Source organism: Pagrus pagrus (genome assembly GCF_965226575.1).
Source record: "Pagrus pagrus genome assembly, chromosome: 21".
In the NCBI taxonomy this organism is placed as follows: Eukaryota; Metazoa; Chordata; class Actinopteri; order Spariformes; family Sparidae; genus Pagrus; species Pagrus pagrus.
This window is the reverse complement of record NC_140208.1, coordinates 23171400-23196417: the sequence shown is the minus strand read 5'-3', so window position 1 is coordinate 23196417 and position 25018 is coordinate 23171400. Positions and strand designations below refer to the sequence as shown.

Sequence of the window (25018 nt, the reverse complement as noted above, 5' to 3'; positions counted from 1 at the left end):
CTGCCGTTCCCTCCAGCTCTGTGGAGAGTTTTAGCATCTTTCAGCTGATTGGTTGTACCACTGGGGTTTTCATTAGAAATGTTCTGAGAAAGCAATTCAGCAGCAAACAGCAGACACACAGAGCTACGAGGTATCCTGAGAGCAGAGTGGAGCATTTATCAGCTGCAGAGGTTAATGTACTCTAAAATAGAGAGAATATTGAACTTACATCCATCAGGCGGCCAAAAATACAACTCCAATTGAATACCGTTTATTCAAACATTATGAGTGAGTAGTGAAAAAAGACAAGTGTACTTAAAACACGACATGTACTGACAGTTTCCCAGGCTGCCTCTTCCAGACCGACTCTTACCTTCCTGAACAACTAATGACCGAACGACTGAGCATGTATCAATCAACCATTCTCTCCGAGCCCTTTCACAGAGCACAGTTTCTGTGAGAGCTCTTCACATTCAGGTGGATTTGCTGTGTTGCACCCTGAGTGTGCTTGTAGAGCTTATCTTTGGCAGGGCTTATCTATCTCTGGCAGGGTGCCACGTCTCAGAGACAGCCACCTACTGTTGTAGGGAGGGTGGTTGTCCGATAGCTGTCCAGACGAACGCTGACAAAACCACCTCATCACCATGACCAGAATTTTTTGTAAACCACAGACTCTAAGGTGAAGCTTGTATCCTTTGTGCTTGAGATGCAGTTACATCAGTGGTTGCATTTGCCAGCACAATTAAAAGATTTAATCTGACCCATCTGCCTTGCTATGGGCTAAATACTTGCGACAATAAAGCAGAGCTGCTCCTGTCAGAACATAAAAGCAAACTGAAATCGAGATCATAAAGTGAAAAATACTTTTCCATGAAGCAGCAGGATAACCACTGGCTTTTACCTGTTAATAGCAGTAATCCAGCTACCTTCTATCACAGTGTAATTACAGAGTTTGATTTGTTGTGTATCTACCCTCTGTGTGAAGAAGTCTGTCTGTAGATGCAGATCCGGGATCAGTTAACCTTCACCACAGAAGAAGACGAGGCGAAGAAGAGAAAGGCTGGTTTTGGTCTGGGATCAGAGGTACGAGGGGGCTTCTCTCCTCTCTGTCTTGCTCCGGCTTGTTCGCGGCAGGTTGTCTGTCTGTGCATGACACATGTTTATGGAATCTGATTAATTAAAGGTTTGAGCTGGCAGCTGAATCTTGACATAAAGATTACAACTTTGGCACAAAAATGAGGCCCCCGTGTTATCAGCCATGTATGTGCATCCAGTGACATTTTAAACATGTTGTGGTCTAAATTCACAAAGGTGTTAAAGGATTACATGACACCCTATAAGCAAGGAGCAGCTCTCTGATGGTGTGGTTAAAGGTTGACAAATGGGAAATATAATCATTTACTGTCATGCTGGGGCTTTGAGGAGTAAATGAATACCACAGTTTGTTAAATGACAAATAAATTAACCTTGTTAATATTAAGTTACAGCTAGCAGCCACTCGTGTAGCAAGACTGGAAACAGGGAAACAGCTAGCTTAGCTCTGCCAGAGGGAAACAAATTCCACCGACCCAGCACCTCAGAGTGTGAAAACAAGTTGACGAAGACTTCAGGAGGACACTGCTCCTGGCCAAGAAACAGTCTGGCACATAACCTCCTGTAACACCACGCTAAAACTATTGATGGAAACGTTGGTCGGCCCTCCACTTTGCTCCTGCCTGAAATGTTACATCTACTGGATGGATTACCATGGAGTTATGTACAGAGATCTGACAGATATCTGACTTTTCCTGTATCACTGACTTTTCATCCTGTGTTTTACCTGACGTGTCAGATGGTTTGTTACACAGAACCATCTGAGAAGTCGTCCTAGGAAACTGTTCGGAAAAGGCCAGGCTCTTTCAAAAAGAAAAAAATACTTGGCAGGTGATTGGACGAACCATCCGTCTGTCACTGTATATCATGGGCTACTTCAACCCATCAGATCAACAGTAGGAGAAAGCTACTAGCGGAGCCAGCTGGTAAATCAAACTCTTATCAGAGTCAGTTGAGAGTAAAGAAAAAGAGCTGAAGAGTCTTCAGCGTCGTCAACTTCTTTCAATAAATCACGCTCTTCAGTTCTGATAGAACTGATGCGATAGCGGCTACCCTGACCTCTTGAGGAGCCGCTGTTGTTCTCTTCAAACAAATGCTTTTCTTGCCGGCCATCCGACCTAAACCAAGGCAATAGCTGCCAATCGTTCCTCATATGATGTTTATTGGTCCAAAACTCTGTGGTACAAAATCACATGAACACGTGCATCCAGCTACCGTGCAAGCTGGCCGAAATCTAGTACTATCACCAGGACAACACTAAATATTTCCAGCTCCTCAGTTTTAATTGCCAGACTCCTGTCGGTGTGGAATTTGGTGACTTCCTACCAGCCTCAGTTTGTAGGCCTACTTTGTGTACTTAGGGCTAGCAGTGTCATTGTGAGCGTTTATAACATCGATGCTTAGTGCTCACACACAGTCACAGCTGATGGACAGTGTCTACCTGATGTCGAACTTTTGATATGAAGATGTCGACCACATTATCATCATCATGTTGCTGCTGATTATATTCACCCTGACACAGATTCAGAAGATGAACATTGTGTTCATGTATATTTGTATATAAAAGTGTATATAGCTTCTGTAATTTGTGTAGCATGAATGAGTTTACACATTTTTATTTCAATATACAACCCTGTGTATTAGAAGTGTCGAAGTTTCTCGATTATAAAGATGCATCGTGATGCAGACGTGGCAGTTTCTGCATCGATGCAGAGACAGAGCAGAATCAAGAGTCTGCAGTTTATGTTAATTGTTGATTGTCTGGCCTCAGCTGGACGATGGAGTTATGTTGCAATGTTGCTCCCATGCTTTGAATTGTGGGCGGACATTAGGCCAACGTTATTTATGTAAGAGGCATGTCAGAGGGAGGTAGAGATCATCTGGGGCACATGTCGGATTTTATGAACTTGCTGGGAAGCACGAATTGGATGAGACCCATGCTGAGTCTGACTTCTGCCTCACAATGATTACTAATCACGTTAGCCATTTTCACCTGAAGCTAATGTCTGCAGCCATAAATAATAACTGTTACAGCGAGCCCAGCTAATCAGCCAAGATCTGAGGAGGCACTGTCAACTCTGCCGTCCAACTCTGAGAGAGGTGTGTGCAGTAGAGCCAATAAATGCCTCATCTTAAAGCTGCCATGTGAAAACAGTATCATTGTAGATTACAACAAACGTGAAAGGCACTGCAGATGGAGACATGTTTTGTTTTAGCATGTTTATGTATTGAAAAGATGCAGCTTTTACTTTGTAGTGTGCTCTAGTCTGTTAATAGGGTCGTCCAGTAATCAGAAGGTCGGTGGTTCGAAGCCCCGTCCTGGCTGCATGTCGAAGCATCCTTGAGCAAGATGCTGAACCCCAAATTGCTGCTGATGAGCAGATTGACACCTTGCCCGGCAGCCTCTGTCTTCAGTTTTATATGTGTGAATGTGACAGATGTTGTAAAGCACAGAGCGGACAGTAGACTGGAAAAGCGCTAAGATGCCAAGTCCATTTACCATATACTTTATGAATAAAAGGGGAATTTAAATGATGAAAAGTAGCCATGTGCCGTCAACATAGATCATTGATACACTGAGATGCATCGAGAATCATTTTGCATTTGAATCGTTGACAGCTGAATCATAATGGAATGGAATCGTGAGGCCAGTGAAGAAGTGAACTTCATATTATTATAAGGCTGAGAAACGGCCTATGCCAGTGTGTCACTAATAACACAACTTGTAATGCATCACGCACTCCATGACACTCCGAGTTGTATTTACATTGTGATTCGTCACACCCACAGAGACAGCAGGAGAGTTACATGTGTGCTGTGCTGAACCCTGGGTAATGAATCAGATTGCATGTGTTATCCTATGTCTGGAAGACAGAGTACCTGCTGCTGTTACTGACTGCTCTGCAACAGCTTTACACAGTCTCAGAATTATCTCCATAAATCACGTGGATCTGCAGAATGGAGCGTGTACGTGTGGAAACAGCTGGGAAATATGGAAAAATGACAAACACATCTCTGGAGGAGCACATTTCTGTTGATAAAGAATGTGATGCTAACTGATGTGTAAGTGTTTCTGCATAACGAACTGCTCGTCTGACCTCATTTACTTGAGTCAACATGGAAATCTGAGGTCATTTGTAGATACAAGTTTTGTCAATAATGGATGCATCCCAAAGGGAAACGCTGAATTTTCCCAGAAGAACATATGTCACCCCCTGGTGGCTAATCATCCCCAGTACTTTTGACAAAATAATATAACCTTAAGGTACCTTAAGTAGCCGTGCTGGAGCTTTTGATCATATCATACGATCTTAATCAGCCACTGGAGTTTGGCCAGCTGTTCAATAATCCATTTGTTTCCAGAGCACTTGCAGTACCACTGTGTGTGCAAGTTTTCACTTTTTAACTTTTGACCGTTTTCAAATGCCTGCAGTAGTTTGAGATATGATCAGTTATTACTCCTAGAAATTACATTTGATTATTACTTAACTGTTGCCTGGTTATGTTCAATGGTCCGTGCTGGAGTCACAGGGAGGCGGCTGCCAGAGTGCAGGGTGTCATGTCAGTGTCATGGCTGGCATCCAGTCTGTGGTCAAGCTTTGGCAACGACAGCACTTTGGTTGAGACGAGTTCAGTTAAATTTTTATAAAAAATCTTATGTCTCAAGTCACTCCTGACTTTTTCTGTATTAATACAGACCATGATCTTTCCCTAACCAACTGCTGCCAGTGACGACACACAACTATAGAAAAGTTGACTAATTCTGTCACTGTGAGTGTAATAGTGTAAAGAGCGCCGAAGTCACAACCCAGAAAAAAAAAACATGTTGATGTTTGAATTGTGTCATGAATCACACATATGATATTTGCCAATTTAAAAGATCATTTTCCAAGTCAATGAAGTCTCAGTTTGTTGTAATTAAAGTCAAATCACATGTAGTTGTTAAAGCGCTCAGTGAACTACATCGTCTCATCAACACACATCACACCAACATGGAGCAAACTGGGCTCAGAAAAGGTAGTAAAATAATAATAACTCTGCTCATATTGACAACTGCAGTTCTGTGAAAGGAGAGCTAGTTCAAAAAGTCAACTTTATTGACTTCAAACATCATCTGTGTGACTCATGACACATTTCAAAAAGGATCAATAAATGATTCGTCTCCCTTCATTCACTACCAGACAGTTTTTTATCAAAGAACGTCCCATGAAGGAAACCAGAAGGGGCGTGGCTTCATCTCTCTATTGATTGCCTATTTTGGCAGAGAACATATAATTTTGTTGTCAGTCAACGGTTCTCAGGTGTGTGAGTTCAAACATTTCCTCATTATGTTCATACAAAGTGTCACTTGGTTTGGATTGTTTCCCAGAAAACATTTATGACAGGGCTGTGCTCTGTGGTAATGCAATATGAGAGCCGCTTGATTAAAATCGTCGGCACTGCATTAACTCATTTTAATTCTGTGATTTGACTTCACTGTGATGGTTTACATAACTTCAGCAAGATTCACACGTCTGCTGATAGAGTTTCACAGCATACAGAAATGATACGAAACCACTGGCTGAATAGAAGAGAATGAAAAATACAATCACATTTCTAAATTTCTAGAGCTCAGAGTGGATTTGCTGTGACACTGAGAATATGTAATCTGTAGTAAATAGGCTAAAACATACACTGGTATGGCTTACAGGTTGAAGTTTATTCTTGATCTGTGAAACAGAGCAAACAGTCTGACCTCAAGGTTCATCTAGTGGCTCTTTGCTGTCTATGACCTTTTGACCAGATCACATGACTTCAACCAGCAGACTGAGTCCACCCAGTTTTAATGGAAAGGCTTGCAGAGAATATAGTCTAACAAATGATGCATCATGGGAATTGCAGGACCCAAAGCTTTGGAGTGTGACGAAAGCTGTGTGTGTGACAACTAAAGGTCTAAGTAAACCACAAAACCACCAGCTAAAGCACATTCATTCATTCATTCATTCATTCATTCATTCATGTATTCATTTAAACCAATAATTAATTCACTCATTTTAAAAAACACTGTTTTCTTTTATTACAAGAAGCCATTTCATCACTGCACTGCTAAAAGCAGGTTCACTGCGACATGTTGAGCGATGTACCGCATTGTACCACTAGATGTCACTTTTTGTCCTGTTCACAGAGTCTCTGATGGACTGCAGAGTGGTCTGAGTGTAAACACCAGGTCAAACCTCATTCAGAGTTGAGATGACTTTTCAATGGGTGGCTTTAAATGAGAATAATTCTTCCTCCTGTCTGACAGTCACAGCTGAAGTGTGTAACTGTTCATATTAAGGATGAAGCATTTTGGTTATACATGGAGCTGATTTACCAAAAATCACATATACTGTATCTACATGTAGTGACTGATTCAGTGGATGGACATCCTGTGAAGGCCTTAAAGAGGGTTTCCCAACCTGAGGGGTCATGAGACGAAGCAGGAAAAACATGTGTGCTACAAAAGTTTTTTAACATAATCCCAAAAAAGTTTGTCTTTGAATTTCTTCAGGCATTTGAAAATATTATACGAGAATTAAACAAATAATAATAATCACTTTGGTCATCCTGTTTACAAACTGTAGACAGATACACTCTGTAATAATGAGGGGTGTCAACTAGACACTGGTCTGTTTGGTCCACTGGTCTGAGGGTTTTTTACCTTTACAAGAATATAAATCCTACAACAACAACACTGAACATCTGGATTTGCTACAAAATCTTTGGACTATAAAGTGCAAGTTTAACAATATTACCTCCAAAATGTAATCTTCATAAACCTGTCAGTCTGAATGACCAGAGCCAGCAAACAGTAATTAATGGCACTTGTACGTGTCCAGGGCTACCAGATCAATCATCATATTACATCAGCACACACCGTTTACTCTCCTCGATATACAACAATGTTCTTATCGGTCTCGTGAATCTTAATCTCATACAGCAGGTTGGGTGGGAGCGCCTTCACCATGTTGTCCCAGATATAAACAGCCACGTTCTCTGTTGTGCTGATGGACAGAAAGCAACAACGATGTAATCAGTGTAAATATTGTGCATATCGTCTGTAGACAGTGCTGTAAAAGCAGTTGAGAATAATCACCTGACAACACTGGCAAAGTATGGGACGTCCTTATCCAGGTTTTTATGGTCCAGTGGAGTCATGATGACATCCTGCAGGAGGAAATCAATCAGTCATTTCATCAGTCGATATAGTCAAAATACAGCACAAACACTGAAGGAAAAACAGTTAGAGAATTGTACAAATGTGGTGTGTAAAAACACTCAGAACAGTGCAGGAAGACCGTTTCAGACAAAGTGTCCAAACAAGCACTGCTAACACTGATCTGTGTAGAGCTTATACTGGTGCACAGCGAGAGATTAGCCCACAAGCATGGTTTTATTCTTTCCCAGTACAATTAAACTGGATGGACTGGAAATCATTTTAAACTCTCTGCACATAAAAGCCGCACCGTCAATATTGTAGATACTCTATAAAGCATTTTAGCTTCTTTCAGCTCATTGTTTTTGTTTAAAGGCAACTTTACTGTTGGTCTCACCTCACATCAGGTTAGCCATGTCAACTCTATACCGGTGAAAAAGTTAAATAAGTACATGCTAGTAGAGTACTGCTTTAATTTTACAGGTGCAATGTGTGGATGACAAGAGGGGATAAAACCTACTAAAAATGTAACATCAGCCTCATTCACACTGCTGTTATTTCACCTCGCCGTCTGTATGAAAGTTACAGAGGAGAATGGGGTGACAGTTTCATTCTGATCCTCCAGTGGAGGTCGTAGCAGAGCCATAACAGAGGAGAGACGACATCTGTGTGAAAGTGTGAGCCGGCAGCACTAGACAGGAGTGTTTCGGTCTGATGGTGTTCAGTCTGACCGCTAAACAGATCCTTCACTCATCAAATAAAAGAGGATGGTCCCACACTTCAACCTACAAAGCACCAAACAACAGTAATGTGGTGCAGGTCACGTCTTCAGCATCTTATATGAGGAAAAAAATACTGAATTTATACGTGGAAAAGTGTCTGTTATCCTGTCCGTCATCCTTGTCTGTCATCCTGTCTGTCCTACAGACTCTTCACCACACTTCAGCCTGAAAAACAGCGTCTGTCCCCGGCAGAGAGAGTCAGGCAGCTCCTGCTGTTTACTGGAGCTGATTCTGAACTTTACCTCACATGTCTTTGTCTCCTTCCACTACTGTGTTGTTGTAGTTAGTCTCTGGCAACTGATATAGAAAGAAAATCACCAAATTTAATGAGGAAGAGTCACTGCGACAGTCAGCCCTCCTGACAGAGTCTTCATTGAACTTCCTCCAGAAAACAGCATCACTCTCCGCGAGTGAGAGCCATACAGGGTCCACCATTTACTGATGGTGATTATGTAATGATGTAATTTAGAGTGTTGGGACCCACAGATGAAGTTGTTCACTGTGGATTTCAAAATGGGCTCTGAGCTGAACTCAGTTTCCCAGAATTCCCCAGTCTTCACACCTAGGTGCAAATTCAGCTTTGAGCTACTATTGGTCAGGGTGACAGACCCCCCTCTGACCAGATAGTCAAAACTCCAGCTCCTTCCTTTGTTCTCTCTCTTCTCCACCTCTCTCCCCACAGGGCTGCCTGCCCTCAAGTTCTCCTGGATTCTTCTGGGCATAACAGCTGCTGAAAGCTGCAAGCTACATTCCCAGCAGGCCCAAAGAACTTCTCCTCACTACAAGGTCCTGCTAGTATTCCAGATCAGTTAGCACCAGCAGCTGCGACACAAAGCTTGCCAGCTAACTCCACAATCTGAGGAACACCAAGCAAGTTAGCACCAAGCTGCTATCCCTGCAAAGGAAAGGAGCGACCAGTTTCCTCCACCTGCTGTCTTTCTTCAGACCTTGTACAGCAAGAACAGCATTGTTCAACATTGGAATCCCAGCCTTCTCCTGCTTGGCTCATCAGCCAAGGAACCACCAGCACCTTTTCTTCCAAGACTGGTAACGTTGAACTGGGCTTAGATAGCATAGCATAGCACGGCTAAGCATAGGACTTAAACTCTGGTTGATGTAATGCACATATGTTCAATCTATGTGTTGTAGTTTAACACAGTAGTTCACTGTTTTGGTGTTATTTTGTGATCTCAGGTCAGGTTATTTTTAGTTTGCTTTGCTACACTGCTAATTTGACGTTAGTTGAATTATGCTTCACACAGACTCAGGGTCTTTGCATGCAGCTAATCATCTTCTCTAACCTGGCATCACGTCACGTCACGTCACGTCACGTCACGTCACACACACACCTTCAGCCTGGAGCATATCACACCCACATGTGATATCAGTGAGCACATGATGCAAGAACCACGATTGTTTCTTTGTTCTGCCAGACACACACACACAATATGTTAGTTAGTGTGTTTTCATCTTTGTGTTAAATAAAAGACTTTTAAACCTTCATGCTGTCTATTTAATATTGTACAAGAGTGACTGTTGACAACCTCTACTCTGTCAAGAACTCCAAAATCCTTCAACCATTACAGCTGTTATGGTAATATTGGTTGTAGTTATTAAGTTAATTATTAATCAGAGTTACAAACAGTTAGGTTCCTTTTCTGAGACTGATTTGGTGAATTGGCTATCTTTTCCCTTCTGCAAGGATGGTGCTCCCGAGGTGATCTAATGTAAATTGGATCTTATTATTAATCATAATTAATAATTATCCCTGATAATCATTAATTATTATTGATAGCCAAATTTAACCCAGAACTCCCTATTAATGTTGCATGGAGCACTACAAGAGCAAAAAACTTCTCTTAAAAGGGGCTTTTGGCTCTATAGTATAAACCTGCTACACATACACAGTGTACAAAGCATGAGGTTTTACAGGTGAGGAAACTGAAGGTGTTGTTGTAAAGAACCCTTCTGCCATCCAGTGATTTGCTTTTTGTTGATGTGATTAACAGTTTGTTCCCAGTTGACTAGTGAAATATTGTTATTATTAAATAGAAAAAGGTAGTGCAGTGTAAATATAAAACAGCATACAATGGAAATACTCAAGTACATATACCTTGAAACTGTACTTGAGCAGATTGATTCCAAAGGTGGCTTGAGCACTGCTGTTGTAACCTTTATTAGTTGATTATTATTTTTCAATTAACAAAATGAGAGAGAGAAATTCAACTTAAAGTGGTACTTGGTACCACTCTGGTGTTAATATCACTGTTACTGTCTCCAGAAGCAGGTCTTGGGGAAAGAGACATGTGCTGTGCTATTTTCCAGGCTTTGTTTGATGGTTGTGCAGTGTTTCAAACACGACGGCAGAGGTATGGACAATATCCCTCTGAAAGTATCAAACGTAATATTTCAATGTGAGTGTGGACTGGGTTAGGTTAAGGGCTGACCAGCATCTGCCCTCCACAGCAGCCAGTCGATGTATGACAGCCATCTCTTGTGGTGAATTACATATCAGCGACAGCAGGACTGGTATGTCTTTCTATCTCGTTTGAGGAAGTGGTGTGCACTTTCAAACTGAGTGCAATGACAAACATATTACCTATAGTGGATACTTAAACTCAATCATGTTCTACCAGCACCAAGCTCTTACAGGTGTACACAGACTGCTCTGGGTTTGTACACTCCAAACTGGTCGGCTATAACTTGTATACAGCGTCAAAGTTTATACAATTAAAACCATCATCCGTCGTCACTCTGCAGCTTCATCCAAGACCTCCGGGAAGGAACTGCCTGCATCCTCTCCTTTCTAACAGGCCCTCAAACTATCTCCTGAAGCTTTCCAACGGAGAGGCGCAGGCTGTGATGAATACAGTGTGACAGAGCAAACACTGTTTTGCTTGAAACATTATTTTCCAAATTTTCCCCTCAAAATTTGTACAATAGTTCAGCCTACTTTAGTCAGAGTTATGACTGTTGCTTTGTCCTCAGGTCTAGTCTGCATGCACACAGGTATTTTAAAAATAATCTCAGGTGCAGGTATAAACAGGAGCAAATTGTAAACTCTGTGGTTGGCTGCTTGGTCACAGAACAAATGATTAACAGGGCAGTGAAACGTGACCGCTCTTCACAGAATCCTCCAGGACAACCCTGTCTTCATAGAAACAATGTCAGCAGCCGTTTATGTCTTTCTTCTCCATCACTGCATTATCAATATCCGTTTGTGTCTTTCTAATTATAGACAACATTATTTCAGTCAATGTACGAGCTCAAATACTCCAATATCATGAACCTATGCCAAGTTCACATTGCCAGTGAAGCTACATACAGTGATGAGGCAAACATGTGCGTCTGCGTCAGCGACACACTGACGCTGGAGTTTCTGAATATCTTCATGTGGAATGAGTTTTCCAAAAGGTTCAGTTTCAGTCACCTTAAATGCCGTTTATGTGTCAAGGAAAGGCCAAAAGTCATAGAAAAAAAGCCTGAATATACTAAGTTACTTTCCACCACTGCCCTTAGGGCGCTCCATAGCATTTAAAATCTTACAAAATGACTGTTTTTGAGTGAAGCAATTAAATACATTCCCAGTAAGAAGGAGACAGGGTAGTTGAGATGATCTCACCTCAATGCACCTCTTCAAGTCTGTCAAGTTCATAACCATTCCAGTGAGACGATCAATCTGTGGACACAGACAGGACAAGTGTTGTTGACAAGTGTTGAGTCAAAGTAAACTGTGACTTTTTTCTCCCGTTTCTTTTTCCATTTAAAAAAAGAAAAAATCAAGTCTCCAGCTACTTCAGTTGCTTAGGAGAATGATGCAACACTGTTGTACTGTGAAGCTCCAGAAATGTTTTCTTGGCTACGAAACTTCACCTGACCTTCCATCAGCGTGTGGGGAGGAGATAATGACTGGATTTTACTTTGTGGGTGAACAGTAAATCCAGTTGTCTTTGACTTAGTGCTTGAGTGCAGGAGAAACACTCACCTTTCCACGCACTGTTACCTCCACTGTGGACAGAAATGAGAGCATTGAATGAATGACAGACAGTGAAGCAGCAGCTGTGCAGTCGTTCACACTGATGAGTTATATAACAGAGTGAATGAAGCAGCAGACAAACCTTTGTAGTTGTGTCCGTGACCATTGGGATTGTTGCATTTCCCATAAACTCTTTTGTTCTCCTCATCACTCAGGTGAACACTGGACAGAAATTAAAGGTTAGTTATCAAACCTGCTGCACACATCGTCTCTCTCTTTTCAAACCAGGACAAAGTGCCAGGGCCTTACTGACAGTGTGCTGCCTTCAGGTACACCACTTGCACTCATTTACATTTTGTGAATTTGTGCAACAGAAGAATAATGAAATAAAAGATTTATATAATTAGTAAACGCCTATTAGCATATAATAATAACTGGTTTATGTTTCTCCTCTTGTGAATATCATTTGCTTTGCCTGTACGATTGATTATCACAGAAAATGTTGTTGTAAACTTAAAACATATATTAAACTGGATATATTATATGTAAGTGTTAGGGTTAGCTCATGTGGTTCAACGATCAGGCAGCGTAAAGTGTATTAGAACCACTTAAAGAGAATGATAAGACAATGCTTCATATTATAAAAAGTATCCAGGTGTTAATAGAGAGAAGAAGATGTTGGTCAGCCTGGTTTTGGAATATTTCTGTTGCTGGTTTTGGTCACATCAGCCATTTCAGAACCAGGGATCTGGAATGTGTTCAGACCGAATGAGTTCTTCACTTCAAGAGTGGATCAAAGTCGGATCTGGACCAGGTGAGCTGCCTCGTGAGCTGATAAGGGTAGGATCTGGACCACAACCGGCCTGGATCTGTGCTCCTTATCTGGATCTGTGCAGATGGACTTGATGAGGAGTCAGTTTGCTGTCTGGGTCATTTCCTCTGTACACTTAGCATTTTTTTGTAATAGCTATCTCTAAAAACCTTATAAACAGTAATAACCTACAAAGAAGAAGTGTACAGACAGAACTGCAAACCTTATAAGGTGTTAGTTTGATGACTGCTATTTCAGCTTTAAGATCAAGATTAGTTTTACTGAAGAGAAAGGGTAAAGAAACTCTTCAGTTAGCAACACAGTTAGCACATTAGCAATAATGTCTACTTACTGGTTTATATTCTCTTCTGTAACGTTGTATCTGCCCTACATTTACCTCTGTTGACATGGTCGTGATACACTTAATGCATTCGGGGGAAGCCGCGCTCTCTTTTACGACAGCACGTGAAGGCAGCACGGGCGCTTGCGCAACGTCTCAAATGAACTACAAATCCCGCGAGACTGATGCTAGCGCTACAGGTTGTCGTTCACGGAGTATAACCGCGAAGACAGGCGGCTGTCCGCTACATCACACCGCTCTGTGTGCACTGCAGGCCGGGTACCTGCCGTGTGTCTGCACCGAGTATAAAGCCTGTTAGAGCACAGTATCATACACACATACAGCTCTGAGCTCACACTGCAGGCACACTGTGGAGACAGAGGCTGTGACGCGAGGCCTGTGTCTCCTCAACAAGAGGCGGACTACCTGTGGAGCCGGTGGCAGGCGCTGAAGCTCTGAACCCGGGTGATGTATCCGACACGCTCCGCTCCGCTGCCGCTCGCTGAGGCCTCGGCCATGACCAGACCGGAGAGAGGGATGAGGAGGAGAGGTGTGCAGCGGCCGGACGGAGAGGGTATAAAGTGTGTGTCCGTCTGTCACACCCCCTGTGACTCACGCTGCCAGGCTATAGGCTGAGATCAGAGCGTAAATACGACTCACATGTCCCACACACGCTGAGTGCAGCACACAGCCCCCAGGCTGGACCATGGATGTGTTATTAGATCCATGGGCTGGACGGGTCGATCCTGGACACACCGTCACGTCCTGCAGCGAAGTGGCCTTTTAGTGAGGCGACTCTTTGTTTCGCTGTGAGTGCATGGTGTGTGTGTGTGTGTGTGTGTGTGTGTCTGTAACACCAGCTGTCAAATGATCAGAAACACACCAGAAGAGTTTTTTTATTTGTATTAGCCGTTTGCAATTCTCAGTGCAAAAAGCTCAGTTAAATCACCTCAGTGCGCATGTGCAGAGCCAGTGGCTCAGCGTTAAATCCACATAAGAAAGTCCACCGTGCAAATATCACAAGCATGAGCTGAAGAGGTCCCAGTCAGAGATAATGTTGATGTGCAGTAAACAGCATTTTTAATGTTGCAGCTGGTTCAGAGAGCAGTTGTAGAGCAGCCATATCCCATTCTGAAGCAAAAGTTGAAATACCACTGTGAGAAAATACTCTATTACTAGTAAAAGTAGTAATTGTAAAAGCATGTGCACATGTTAGAGTGGTCTTTTATTGTGGCCAACTACACCTGTGCAGTAATCCTGCTGTTTCATCAGCACCTTGATATGCCACACCTGTCAGATGGATGGATTAACCTTCCACAGGAGAAGAGCTCACTAACTGGGATTATAACAGAGTTGTGCTCACAATTTAAGAGTAATAAGCCTTTAGTGAGCTCAGATAAAGTATCACATCTTTTACCTAAACTCGTGTAAAAATGGGAGCAAAACCAAAAATTGCTGCATTTCTATTTTTGTTGAGTTTAAATTCCCACTAGAGCAGGTTTAATGTAGCTTTAGTGGTAAAAAGGCTTTACATTGCCATCAGACGGCCCTTTGGCACCACTCTGTACAACGTACGTATTCCTACGCACAAGCACAGCTGTTAGGCACTGCGTTAGGCTGCAGATCAGCTGTTGGGGTCAGACTTTCAGCAGCTGTCTGAGGCAGTGTAAAGCACCAAAAATGTTAAAAAATTCAGCGTACACTTAATGGTTATATATTTTGTTAGGCGTGCCTTCTTTTAGGTGGCTAAAATACGTCTTGCTGTCAGTCCTGTTCAGCAGTACAATGCTCTGCTTCCCCGTCGATGCTACGTGCTGCTTCTCCACACAGTGGGAGAGCTGACGGCCATCTACTGCAGGGAACACACTGATGAGGGTGATGAAGTACCTCATACAACCCCACATCAAAAAAACCCAACTATCACTTTAAAGTAAAAATTCCTACATTTAAACTCAGGGCAGCACAGAACAATAGCAGCGGCCATGGGGAGGTGGTCGTAGGGGGTGTGAGTATAAAAGTGCCCTAAAATAAAAAGTATAATGGCGTCTGTTACCTCATGTTATTTTCCCTCCTCTGTTTCCTTTATAATGCATGATGGCTGCACTGCTGAGGGTCGGCTTGTGTGTTCACTTGCCAAAGAGACACCAGATTGTTACTGGTAGCCACATCTTTAGGTAACTTTTGGCATCATGCACCTGGAACACTTGGAGGTTGGAAGTTTGAGATTTCAACAAGGAAATTCCAACTTTGACTGGAACACAGCCTGCAGAGCTGCTAGCATGACTACAGGTAGACCCTTACACTATTATGTCCTATCTTTTCCTAAACACTTTTCTTTGACCTTAATGGAAAACTTCAATGAAAGATGTCAAAGACAATTCATTTGATCTCGTGGGACGGGATTAGCCTTCTCCTTACCTTTCAAAAGCGTTGGTCCAGTGTATCCTCTTCTAAAGGAGATAGAAAAGGAAGCTCTGAAGCACCTTTCCAGAGCATTTAGAGAATAACCTCATATTGAGATAGTTCTGGCTCTTTTCAGTCAGTTGGGAACCTTCCAAGGAAAAAAAGGTTTGACTGCAATCACTGACGTAGCCTACTTTTTTCTGAAAAGTGTTTTTCTTTTCAAATGTTCATTAGTGATGTCACTGGCCAACAGAGGAGATTTGGCAGGTGTGCGCTGTATGTACTGTACATTGTTGTTGCATTAGGCTGTACCGTGTTGTTTGATAGCACCAACAGAAACTCTCTCTGTCCTCAGCTCACATACAGTAAATGCCTGCTTGAATGAACAGGAGGTCATTTTCACAGACGTAATTGAGCTGCCTGTTTATGGTGTGATAAACTCTGATGAAGTGTCGTGTTCGTTTATTTGAGTGAAGACATACAACGACGTTCCGGTTAACTATTTATTTAGAATTGTATCATTAAGCAAGCATGATCATGGACCTTTCTCTGTTGAACAAATCACAGTCAGCGGATTGCTGTTACTCTGTAACCCGTCGCCCAGAAAAAGGATGCAGATATTCGCATTACAATCACAGTTATATTTTTGCTGTTGCGGTGTTATAATTTGTCATTGGTCAAAAAAGGTGAGGAGGTCGTGGTTTAGACTTGACTCTCCTTTCGTTGGTGCACAGGCTGGTCCCAGCCTCTTGGCAACACGATTTCTCCAATCCGTGAAGACATCGCCCTGTGGAAAGAACCTCCCTCTTCCTGGTCTCTTCCTGTCTCATCCTGCACTGCTTCTGCACTACTTTTGAGTTCTTCAAAGTTTCACTTTGCTATCATTCCACAGACAGATAACGCTCACCACAAGGTCATATGCATGAGCAAGCAACATTTTACAGAGATAATGGCAGCTGTGTTCTCTCTCTTATCCTGGCTTGTTTCTCCAATGTCTTAACCCTTCATAACATGGGGTCAATGCTTCTGTCAACCTCATCAATCAACAGGATAAGTACAGCTCTATATGGGGACATCATTAAGTGAACATGTAAAGTAGCATATGGCTAAAAAGGTGAAAACTATTAAATCTCAACAATCCCTCCTTTCACACCTAATAGGTGTGAACAACAAGTGAAAAGAAGACACAAGATAAAGAAAAACAAAACAAAACAACTCTGAACCAATCCAAAAACAAAAACAACTAAATCAAACTAAAACCAAATTAACTAAACCAAATCAAAACCACATCCGTAAATAGCAAAAACAAAATCAACCAAAAAACAAAACCACTAATTCAATCCACTAACACACCTAATGAAATCAACCTACTGTAACATCACACCTAATAATTCAGTCACACAACCGAGAAGAATAAATCGAATGATTTATTCACACATCAAATAATAAACCTAATGATCAAACCACTACAAAGGCACTAAGAAATCAAACACAACTACCTTCAACTGGGCAAACTACAACTTATCCTTGTCAGTGATCGAGAGGTAAATAAAGATCAGTTGTAGTTACTGAACATAATTGATGCTATTCATAGAGTGATGGGGAAAGCCAATCTAAAAAGTACACCTTCCTATCCAAGTGGGGGGCAGGATATTACGCAAGACTTTACCACCACAGTACAGGGAGAATTACTAGCAAAGCTAATACAACTAAGCAACAAAAAATTACATTGAGACCACAGTCTAAATGGGTGCCATGGCCTCTGTCTCTCCATCGTCACACGTGGGCAGCAGCAGGCAGAGTTAAAGCCGCTCAATCAGATTTATTTTGCTGTTTTGGGCCTGCAGCCTGAGTTTCCAAATCAGTTCTAACTTCGCTCAAAGGGCGAGTTGATGGTGAGGCTGGTACACAATGTGTCAGGTGGTGCCAATTTGCTCCTGTTTTACCCTTTACTCGGACTGCATCTGAGGTGCACTCAGTTACCTCATATGGTCCTGTCCACCTGGGCTCAGACCACTTTCTCTTGTGGACCTTTACCTGTATCCAGCCTCCCAAACTTACAGCAGGAGTCTTCGGCTGAGTTGTCTCTGGCACCTCCTCCGCACTCTGCACCTGTTTGCACAAAACTCGAGTCATGTTAGTCAGAGCAGTCATATAGTCGTCACAGTCAATCTACCACAGATCCAAAGTGGGGAGGTGTCCCCCCTCTCTAGGTGGGCCTGGCATAGGACGGCCTGTCAACAACTCATGTGGAGTCAGGTGTGTCTTACCGCTAGGTGAGTTCCTCATTGACATTAACACTAATGGCAGAGCATCAACCCATGTAAGTTTAGTACCTGCACATATTTTAGCCATTTTTCTCTTTAATGTCTGGTTTGCTCTCTCTACCAGCCCCTGCGAGGCAGGATGATAGATAGTTCCGAACTTATGTGTGATCCCTAATGCTAGTTCTACTTTAGCTAAGCATTTGTTATTGACATGGGAGACATTGTCTGACTTAATGGAGCGTGGTACTCCATATCTGGGGATGAGTTCATTTTTCAACCATTTTACCATTGATAATGCAGATTAGCTGATCTGCACCCAACTCAAGACGCAGTCAGTAGTTTTGAGATTGATATTCTTCTTGGGGCCAGGCACTCTGGGGCATCTGGTAAGCTTGGGAAACTTGTCCTCCTCCTATTCCATCTCCTTGTATCATTCCTCCTCTGTAGGGTGTGGCCTGCTCCTCTTGTCCACTGTACCAGTTACCCCCTGCTTGAGGACAGTATCTTATGTAGTGGTCGGTTCCACCACATCCATAGCACTGTCCAAGTGTCCTGGGATATCCACGTCCTCTTGATGATCCTCCTTGACCTCTGTAGCTGCCATATCCTCCGGGCGATTGTGTGGCATAAGGCTGGGCACTGACTGCTTCTGCCGCAGCTGGCTGTTGTTGGGCTGCCATAGCAGTCTGAATTGCTTTTGCGACTGCCTGTATGTCATCGGGAGTGAGGGATGGGGAGGTGACCACCATTTGCTTAGCTGTAGCTTTCTGCTGGGCATTCTTCTCAGATAGTTGCTGTTTCAGCAACACCGCACTCAGTCGTTCCATTTCATCTTTTTCAGCTGTCTTCTTTTTGTCGTAAGTTCTCAACCAATGTGTGAGGTGTTCTCTCCATTCTTTGTCCGACTTGGAGGCCAGTCCAACGACCTCCTCTAGCTTTTGTTGCACAGCTTCGGGCAGGCCTTTCTGACATTGATCTCTCCAGAGAGTAGTCATTGCGTCGCTGGAGTCAAATCTGTTGCCGGTATGTGCCTCCCACACTTTTTCCGCTCTCTTGAGGTATTCTCCTACATCTTCGCCCTCCTTCATCTTAAGTGACTTCACAGAGTGCAAATCACGGGCGGTAGGGTGATGTGCTCTCAAAACCTCCCAAAGGTTGTTGCGATGGAGGTCGAAAGGCCTGGCATTACTGAGGTGAGCCTTGGCTCCAGCTTTTGCCAGGAGTTCCTGGGCTTGTCCGTTTCCTTCAATCCTTGCCAACAGAGCTCTCATATCTCCGAGGCACAACACGTCTCCGGCTGTGAGGCTTTCGAAGGTGGCGATCCATGGTGAGGCTCCTCCGGTGAGAGGTGGCAGTTTGTCCACCAGGCCCTGCATGTCTCTGTGTCGAAATGGGACGTATACTGTTCTTCCATCACCAGCCACCCTGAGAGGATAATTTCCACGTGTTGTTGATTCACGGCCCCCTTGGCTCCGAAGATTGTATTGGTGTGGCTTAGTTGCTGGTTGGATCACGTGTCCCCTGAAAGTTCCAGTCACGGAGCCTTCCATCAGCTGAGCGTCAGTAGGAGTCCAGTCATCTGGGTCTGGAGCCAGCAGGAAATCGGGTGGAAATGCTACCTCTGAGTCGATAGAGAGTGGATCTCCTCCTGCGTTGTCGACCGCCTGGTTCAGTGGAGGCGATTGGAAACTTATCCTCTTCTGCAGTCCCTCAGGAATGCCGATGTCATCAAGGAGAGCTGGAGCAATTTGAAGTGATGATGTTCTTGGGCTGAGGCTGGCAGCACCTTTGGTTTCATCATAAAAATTTATCAATGATTGCTCTGTGCTGGTCATGTTCTGTTCCACTTCTCCAGATGTCTGCACCGTCTCTGATCTCCTCAATCCTCTTGATGCATTTGCTTCTTGGCTACATTCCCTGACTGACAGTGACAAATCTGCAAGTTGAGCCGTCTGGGAGTTCAGTATTGCCAAAATGTCAGTTAAGGCTGACCCTTGCTCCATTTGGTTTGATTGGGTTTGGTTTCGTACTGGGTCCTCAATCTCCAATACTCCACCTGTAACTGCGAGAGTGGGAGCCTGTACTGGTAAGTCTTGTTTTTGCCTGAATGGGTTTGTGTTAGATAGAGCCTGTGAGTAGGGAGGGGGTGAGGTGTGCTCTTCTAACCCCATTAGGCTTGGGTATATCCCTGCAGTTCCTCCAGGGGGTGCTGTAGGGCTCTCAGTGGGGCCTGTTGGGGAGGTGGCTCTTTCACCAGCCGGTTGGGAGCGCTTCCTCTTCTCTTTGTCACTGTCAGCCTTCATCTTTCCTGCTTGGGACATGAGACTGCACACCTTTGCAGTCTCGTCAGCTCTCTCCTTCTCCTTTTCCACAGCTTTCTTTCCCCACAAGTGTCGTCCTCTTCTCTCCCAGTCAATTTTGACCTCGTTGTATTTTCCTGTTGCAAGTGTGGAGATGCACAGAATGGAGCTTTGATTGGGCAGGGGCGCTGTTGGGTCTCTGGAAATTAACCCTTGGTCTTCCCACTTGCTCCAGAGTTTCTCAATCTCCTTCCTGAGTTCCTTTTTGCTCATCTCTTCGTCTTTTGTTGCTTCTCTCTTCTGGAAAGTCCAGTCCTTCAGTTCACTCAAGTTGCTGGGGTTCTGTGTTCCTTCCATTGCTCGGGTGAGAGGAAAATTAATTGTGCTCAACTTCTTATTTATTTGTCAGTGTGGGATAAAAATATTTCTAATTTTTTAAATGTTGTTTTAACTCAGTGAAACCCTCCTTACGGCAAGACACACCTCCTCTTTTTAACTTAATTTGATATTTAACTTTACCTTCTATTCACTTAATTCGCCAGGTGAAATCTAATATATTTTCCAATCTACTTTTGACCACTAGTTGTCAGCATCAAATGTCTTGCTGAGTTTTTTAATTTTAATTTGTCTCCACCAAATGGAGGCAATATTTGAGTATTAATGCAATTTTATTTTTACTCACTACATGGAGCCATACAAGATTTCAAATGTAATTCTATTTTTGCTCCACTAGCTGGAGGTATTTTCAAAATTTGGTGTAATTCTATACTTTGTCCACTGGATGGAGACAAAAAGTTCCACCAGCTTTTGCTTAAAACACGTTTGTTTACACCGTTATTTTTTCCCACCCACAGCAACTTCAACACGTAACACGACACAGGACAACACAACACAATGCAACGCAATGCAATGCTTCTTTTCCCCAACAGCCAGTCAGTTTGTATAGTATTCACCAGAACAACCAACTCAATTGGTTCACAATACAGCAGCCAGCCAGCTCGCATGGAGTTCACCCAAACAACAAGCTCAGAGGAGGAAGGAAAAAATGCTGCGTGTGTTATCACCGTTAGGCTTCAACAACACGAACAACTTTGTTGGCACCGTTAGGTTTCTGCCGTTCGCCTTTTTCTCTTCCTCCACCAAGACACTACTGCCTCCCGAACCAAGACACTGTTGTACTACCTCCCACACCTTAAAGCAACAGCAACAACACACAATGCATTATAGGATTATGATAAAGGTTAACCAGATTTTATATACACTAGGCCTTTCTCTTCTCTTTTTGGGACTTCCACCCTGAGGGATTTCAACCTATTTAAATTTCATTCCTATCAAGATCCTATTGATCTTGAAGGGACTACCTACCTGCTAATTACCTTTCTGAGTCACAAGCTCAGGGACTTTAAACCCAACTCTTTTTAGGGACTTTCAACCCAACTCTTTTTAGGGACTTCCACCCTGAGGGATTTCAACCTATTTAAATTTCATTCCTATCAAGATCCTATTGATCTTGAAGGGACTACCTATCTGCTAATTACCTTTCTGAGACACAAGCTCAGGGACTTTAAACCCAACTCTTTTTCGGCATTCAGGACGTTAATGATACAATTCTTTCAACATGTAGCATAGCTTTCCAAAATTTCAATATACTTTTATGTCAAATAACCTTACCTCCTCTCCACTCACAGTAATTTGGTTATGTTCAATATGCAGAATTTGATTTATTAAAACAACAGGTTTCTGCTCACCTTTTTGTTTGGCGCGCCCTGTGAGTGTTGAGGGGTCCAATCGTCCGACTCCGATACGGCAGAAAGGTCTGCTCGTCTCGGGCCCAATGGGGATCACGTCTCCTTCTGTCGAACGACGTCGAGTCTCCCTTCCTCAAATCACGTCGGGGTCACCAAATTGTCGTGTTCGTTTATTTGAGTGAAGACATACAACGACGTTCCGGTTAACTATTTATTTAGAATTGTATCATTAAGCAAGCATGATCATGGACCTTTCTCTGTTGAACAAATCACAGTCAGCGGATTGCTGTTACTCTGTAACCCGTCGCCCAGAAAAAGGATGCAGATATTCGCATTACAATCACAGTTATATTTTTGCTGTTGCGGTGTTATAATTTGTCATTGGTCAAAAAAGGTGAGGAGGTCGTGGTTTAGACTTGACTCTCCTTTCGTTGGTGCACAGGCTGGTCCCAGCCTCTTGGCAACACGATTTCTCCAATCCGTGAAGACATCGCCCTGTGGAAAGAACCTCCCTCTTCCTGGTCTCTTCCTGTCTCATCCTGCACTGCTTCTGCACTACTTTTGAGTTCTTCAAAGTTTCACTTTGCTATCATTCCACAGACAGATAACGCTCACCACAAGGTCATATGCATGAGCAAGCAACATTTTACAGAGATAATGGCAGCTGTGTTCTCTCTCTTATCCTGGCTTGTTTCTCCAATGTCTTAACCCTTCATAACATGGGGTCAATGCTTCTGTCAACCTCATCAATCAACAGGATAAGTACAGCTCTATATGGGGACATCATTAAGTGAACATGTAAAGTAGCATATGGCTAAAAAGGTGAAAACTATTAAATCTCAACAGAAGGTGGTTCTGGAAGGAGTGCGCTCAGGAGAGCAATGCTCCAGGCAAGCTGATGGTACACCAGACTTTATAGAGAAGTAGGTGGTGATCATTGAGCACAATCAATCACTGTGATTGAAAAAAAACTGGAGAAAATCTAGCAGCAAGGGCCAGACTGAATGTGATGTGGATGGCAGAAAACTGAAGCTAGTGCTGAGTTTTACTGGCTGCTGTCTAACTGTTGGAGCAGCACTGAATAAAATTTGGTACAAAATGGGTTTAGTGCTGAGAGCAATGCTATTAAGAGCTGGATCTACTGCAAGGAAGGCCTATTATCTTAAGTGTGCAGGCGTATTAAAAATACTTATTGGTTGCTGGAGGCATGAAGTTCTTTACACTAACTTTTAAACTTTAAAGAGAGTAACAAAAGATGGTGTGATAAAGAGAAAAGAATAATTCAATTCAAGGTGGCCAAAACTACAATGAAAAATTGGGCAGATGTTACTTTTACAATGTCTTTACATAATCTCTTTACACAATTTTTCAAGAGCTATAAACTGTCAGCTTTAATGTAAAATATGTAGACGTAAAGCTCCCTTACAGGCTGACACATTCAGACAATTATTTGTGAGTGCAGTCGTTCAGCAGCCTGTGAAAACCAAAAAAAGCACCAAAATATTTAGATCCATTAATTCCCAAATTAGGCATACAACATCTGTGGATAGAAACTGTTTTTTAAATGGTGTTGGCAACATGAATGTGTATTACGTGACATTTGGAAAATGCATTGGTGCAGCAAAGAGGGCCTACTGAAGAGAAACTGGGTGATCCCTGAAAGGCTAGATTTTGCTGACCTCCTGTGGTTTAGTTTCTCACCTTACTGCAGTGGCATGGTGAGTCAGAACACTGACATCTCTGTGGGTATGGCTAAAGGTGAAAAAGTAAATCCAAGCACACCCAGCAACAGAGGTGAAACTAATGTGAAACTGACACCCAGAGGGGGCAGGAAAGCAATTTTCAGCCTGCTGTTAAAGGGATACTTCGCCACAAAGTCCTGTACCTTACCTGTCGGGTTATTTATCCATCAAGATTGTTTTGGTGGGAGTTGCAGAGTTGTCTGCAATATCCTGGAAGTAGATGGCACCCGCCGGTTCTCCAAGCGTCCAAAACATACATTTGAAAAACTCAACAGCAATGTGCCTCTCCAGAAATCATGACCCAGTTACATCTCACACTGTGACAAGCAACAAGCCTCTCATCCATGAGTAGATCTATGCTTCCTTCAGCGTGATACAGTTGGAGGGTGTAGCTCGGTGGAAAGAAAACAGTTCCTCCATAAAACTGCTCACAACAGGGTCGGTGGATTGTCTTGAGTAAGCAGGTCATGATTTCTGGAAAGAGACATTGCTATTGAGTTTTTCAAATGCATTTTTTTGGCGCTTTGGGCACCACAAGCTGAGTGCCGTCTAGTTCCATTATACTGGAGAGAAGGCAGACATGTGTTTTTTTGATTAAGAAGTGAGGTCCTTTTAAGTTAGTCTTAAAACATTTGATATTGCATCTAGTAATGAGGAAGGGCTTTCTTTTAAACCTTTGTGAGCATTCAGACTCCATAGAATCCATTTCGACTTACCCTGAAGGGAGGTCTGTGGTTATTTGCAATAGTAATTTTGATATATTCTGCAAAATTTCTGTTTAGGTGGAAAATGGTCTATACCTGTTTCAAGAGATCCAGCTGGACTCATTAGTTTCCTGAACTAGAATAAGGTTTTTGTTTGAGGAGTAGCCAAAAAGGGCTCAATGAACCTCTGTGGAAAGTTTAGCTGCTGTTGGCCGGTCAGGTCCATATGTAGGAGGAGAATAAGAAGACAACACAGTTGTTTAGTTTGTGCACATACATTGTTGTGAGTCTACATGTACAAATCAGGTGACATTTTAACTGTACAACAATGCCTTTGATACATTCAAAGCTTCATGAGAATAGAAAACATGAAAAGCCTGTAAAACTTGCTGCACATCGAGCATTTGCATTATTCACATTCAGACAACAAATACATTGTATTTATATGCACATTTCCACCCACATGTTGTATCATATGGATATCTATAACTGGCCTGACACAGTAACATGTTATATTTTACACGGTAAATAAAAACACTGCTGTTGCTTTTGTAAAGTATGAGATTCACTGTGAGGTTTACTGCATGTACAACGTGAACATTACGCCTGCCATCATGTGCAATTTAATGTATGTTTGTGCTGTAACTGTAGAGTATTCATCAAAGATAACAGTGTATAACCTTTGAATAAGGCCTTTAT

The 25018-nt window shown here is 42.7% G+C and overlaps 1 protein-coding gene across 2 annotated transcripts; it reads right to left on the bottom strand.

Annotated features, from left to right (window-relative positions):
* Positions 1 to 6099: 6099 nt before the first annotated feature.
* On the bottom strand, positions 6100 to 13866 carry pts (6-pyruvoyltetrahydropterin synthase). 2 transcript variants are annotated; one of them, XM_084343101.1, is made up of 7 exons: positions 13582 to 13866; positions 12147 to 12226; positions 12014 to 12036; positions 11651 to 11707; positions 7187 to 7257; positions 6968 to 7094; positions 6100 to 6509 (listed from the first exon to the last, which is right to left on the bottom strand). In XM_084343101.1, exons 1-6 carry the CDS (start codon positions 13671 to 13673, stop codon positions 6971 to 6973), a joined length of 447 nt encoding a protein of 148 aa, XP_084199227.1. In that variant the 5' UTR covers positions 13674 to 13866; the 3' UTR covers positions 6100 to 6509; positions 6968 to 6970. The 2 variants fall into 2 exon arrangements, with proteins under 2 accessions (XP_084199227.1, XP_084199226.1); XM_084343100.1 differs by having other exon boundaries at positions 6100 to 7094; positions 13582 to 13862.
* Positions 13867 to 25018: the final 11152 nt, after the last annotated feature.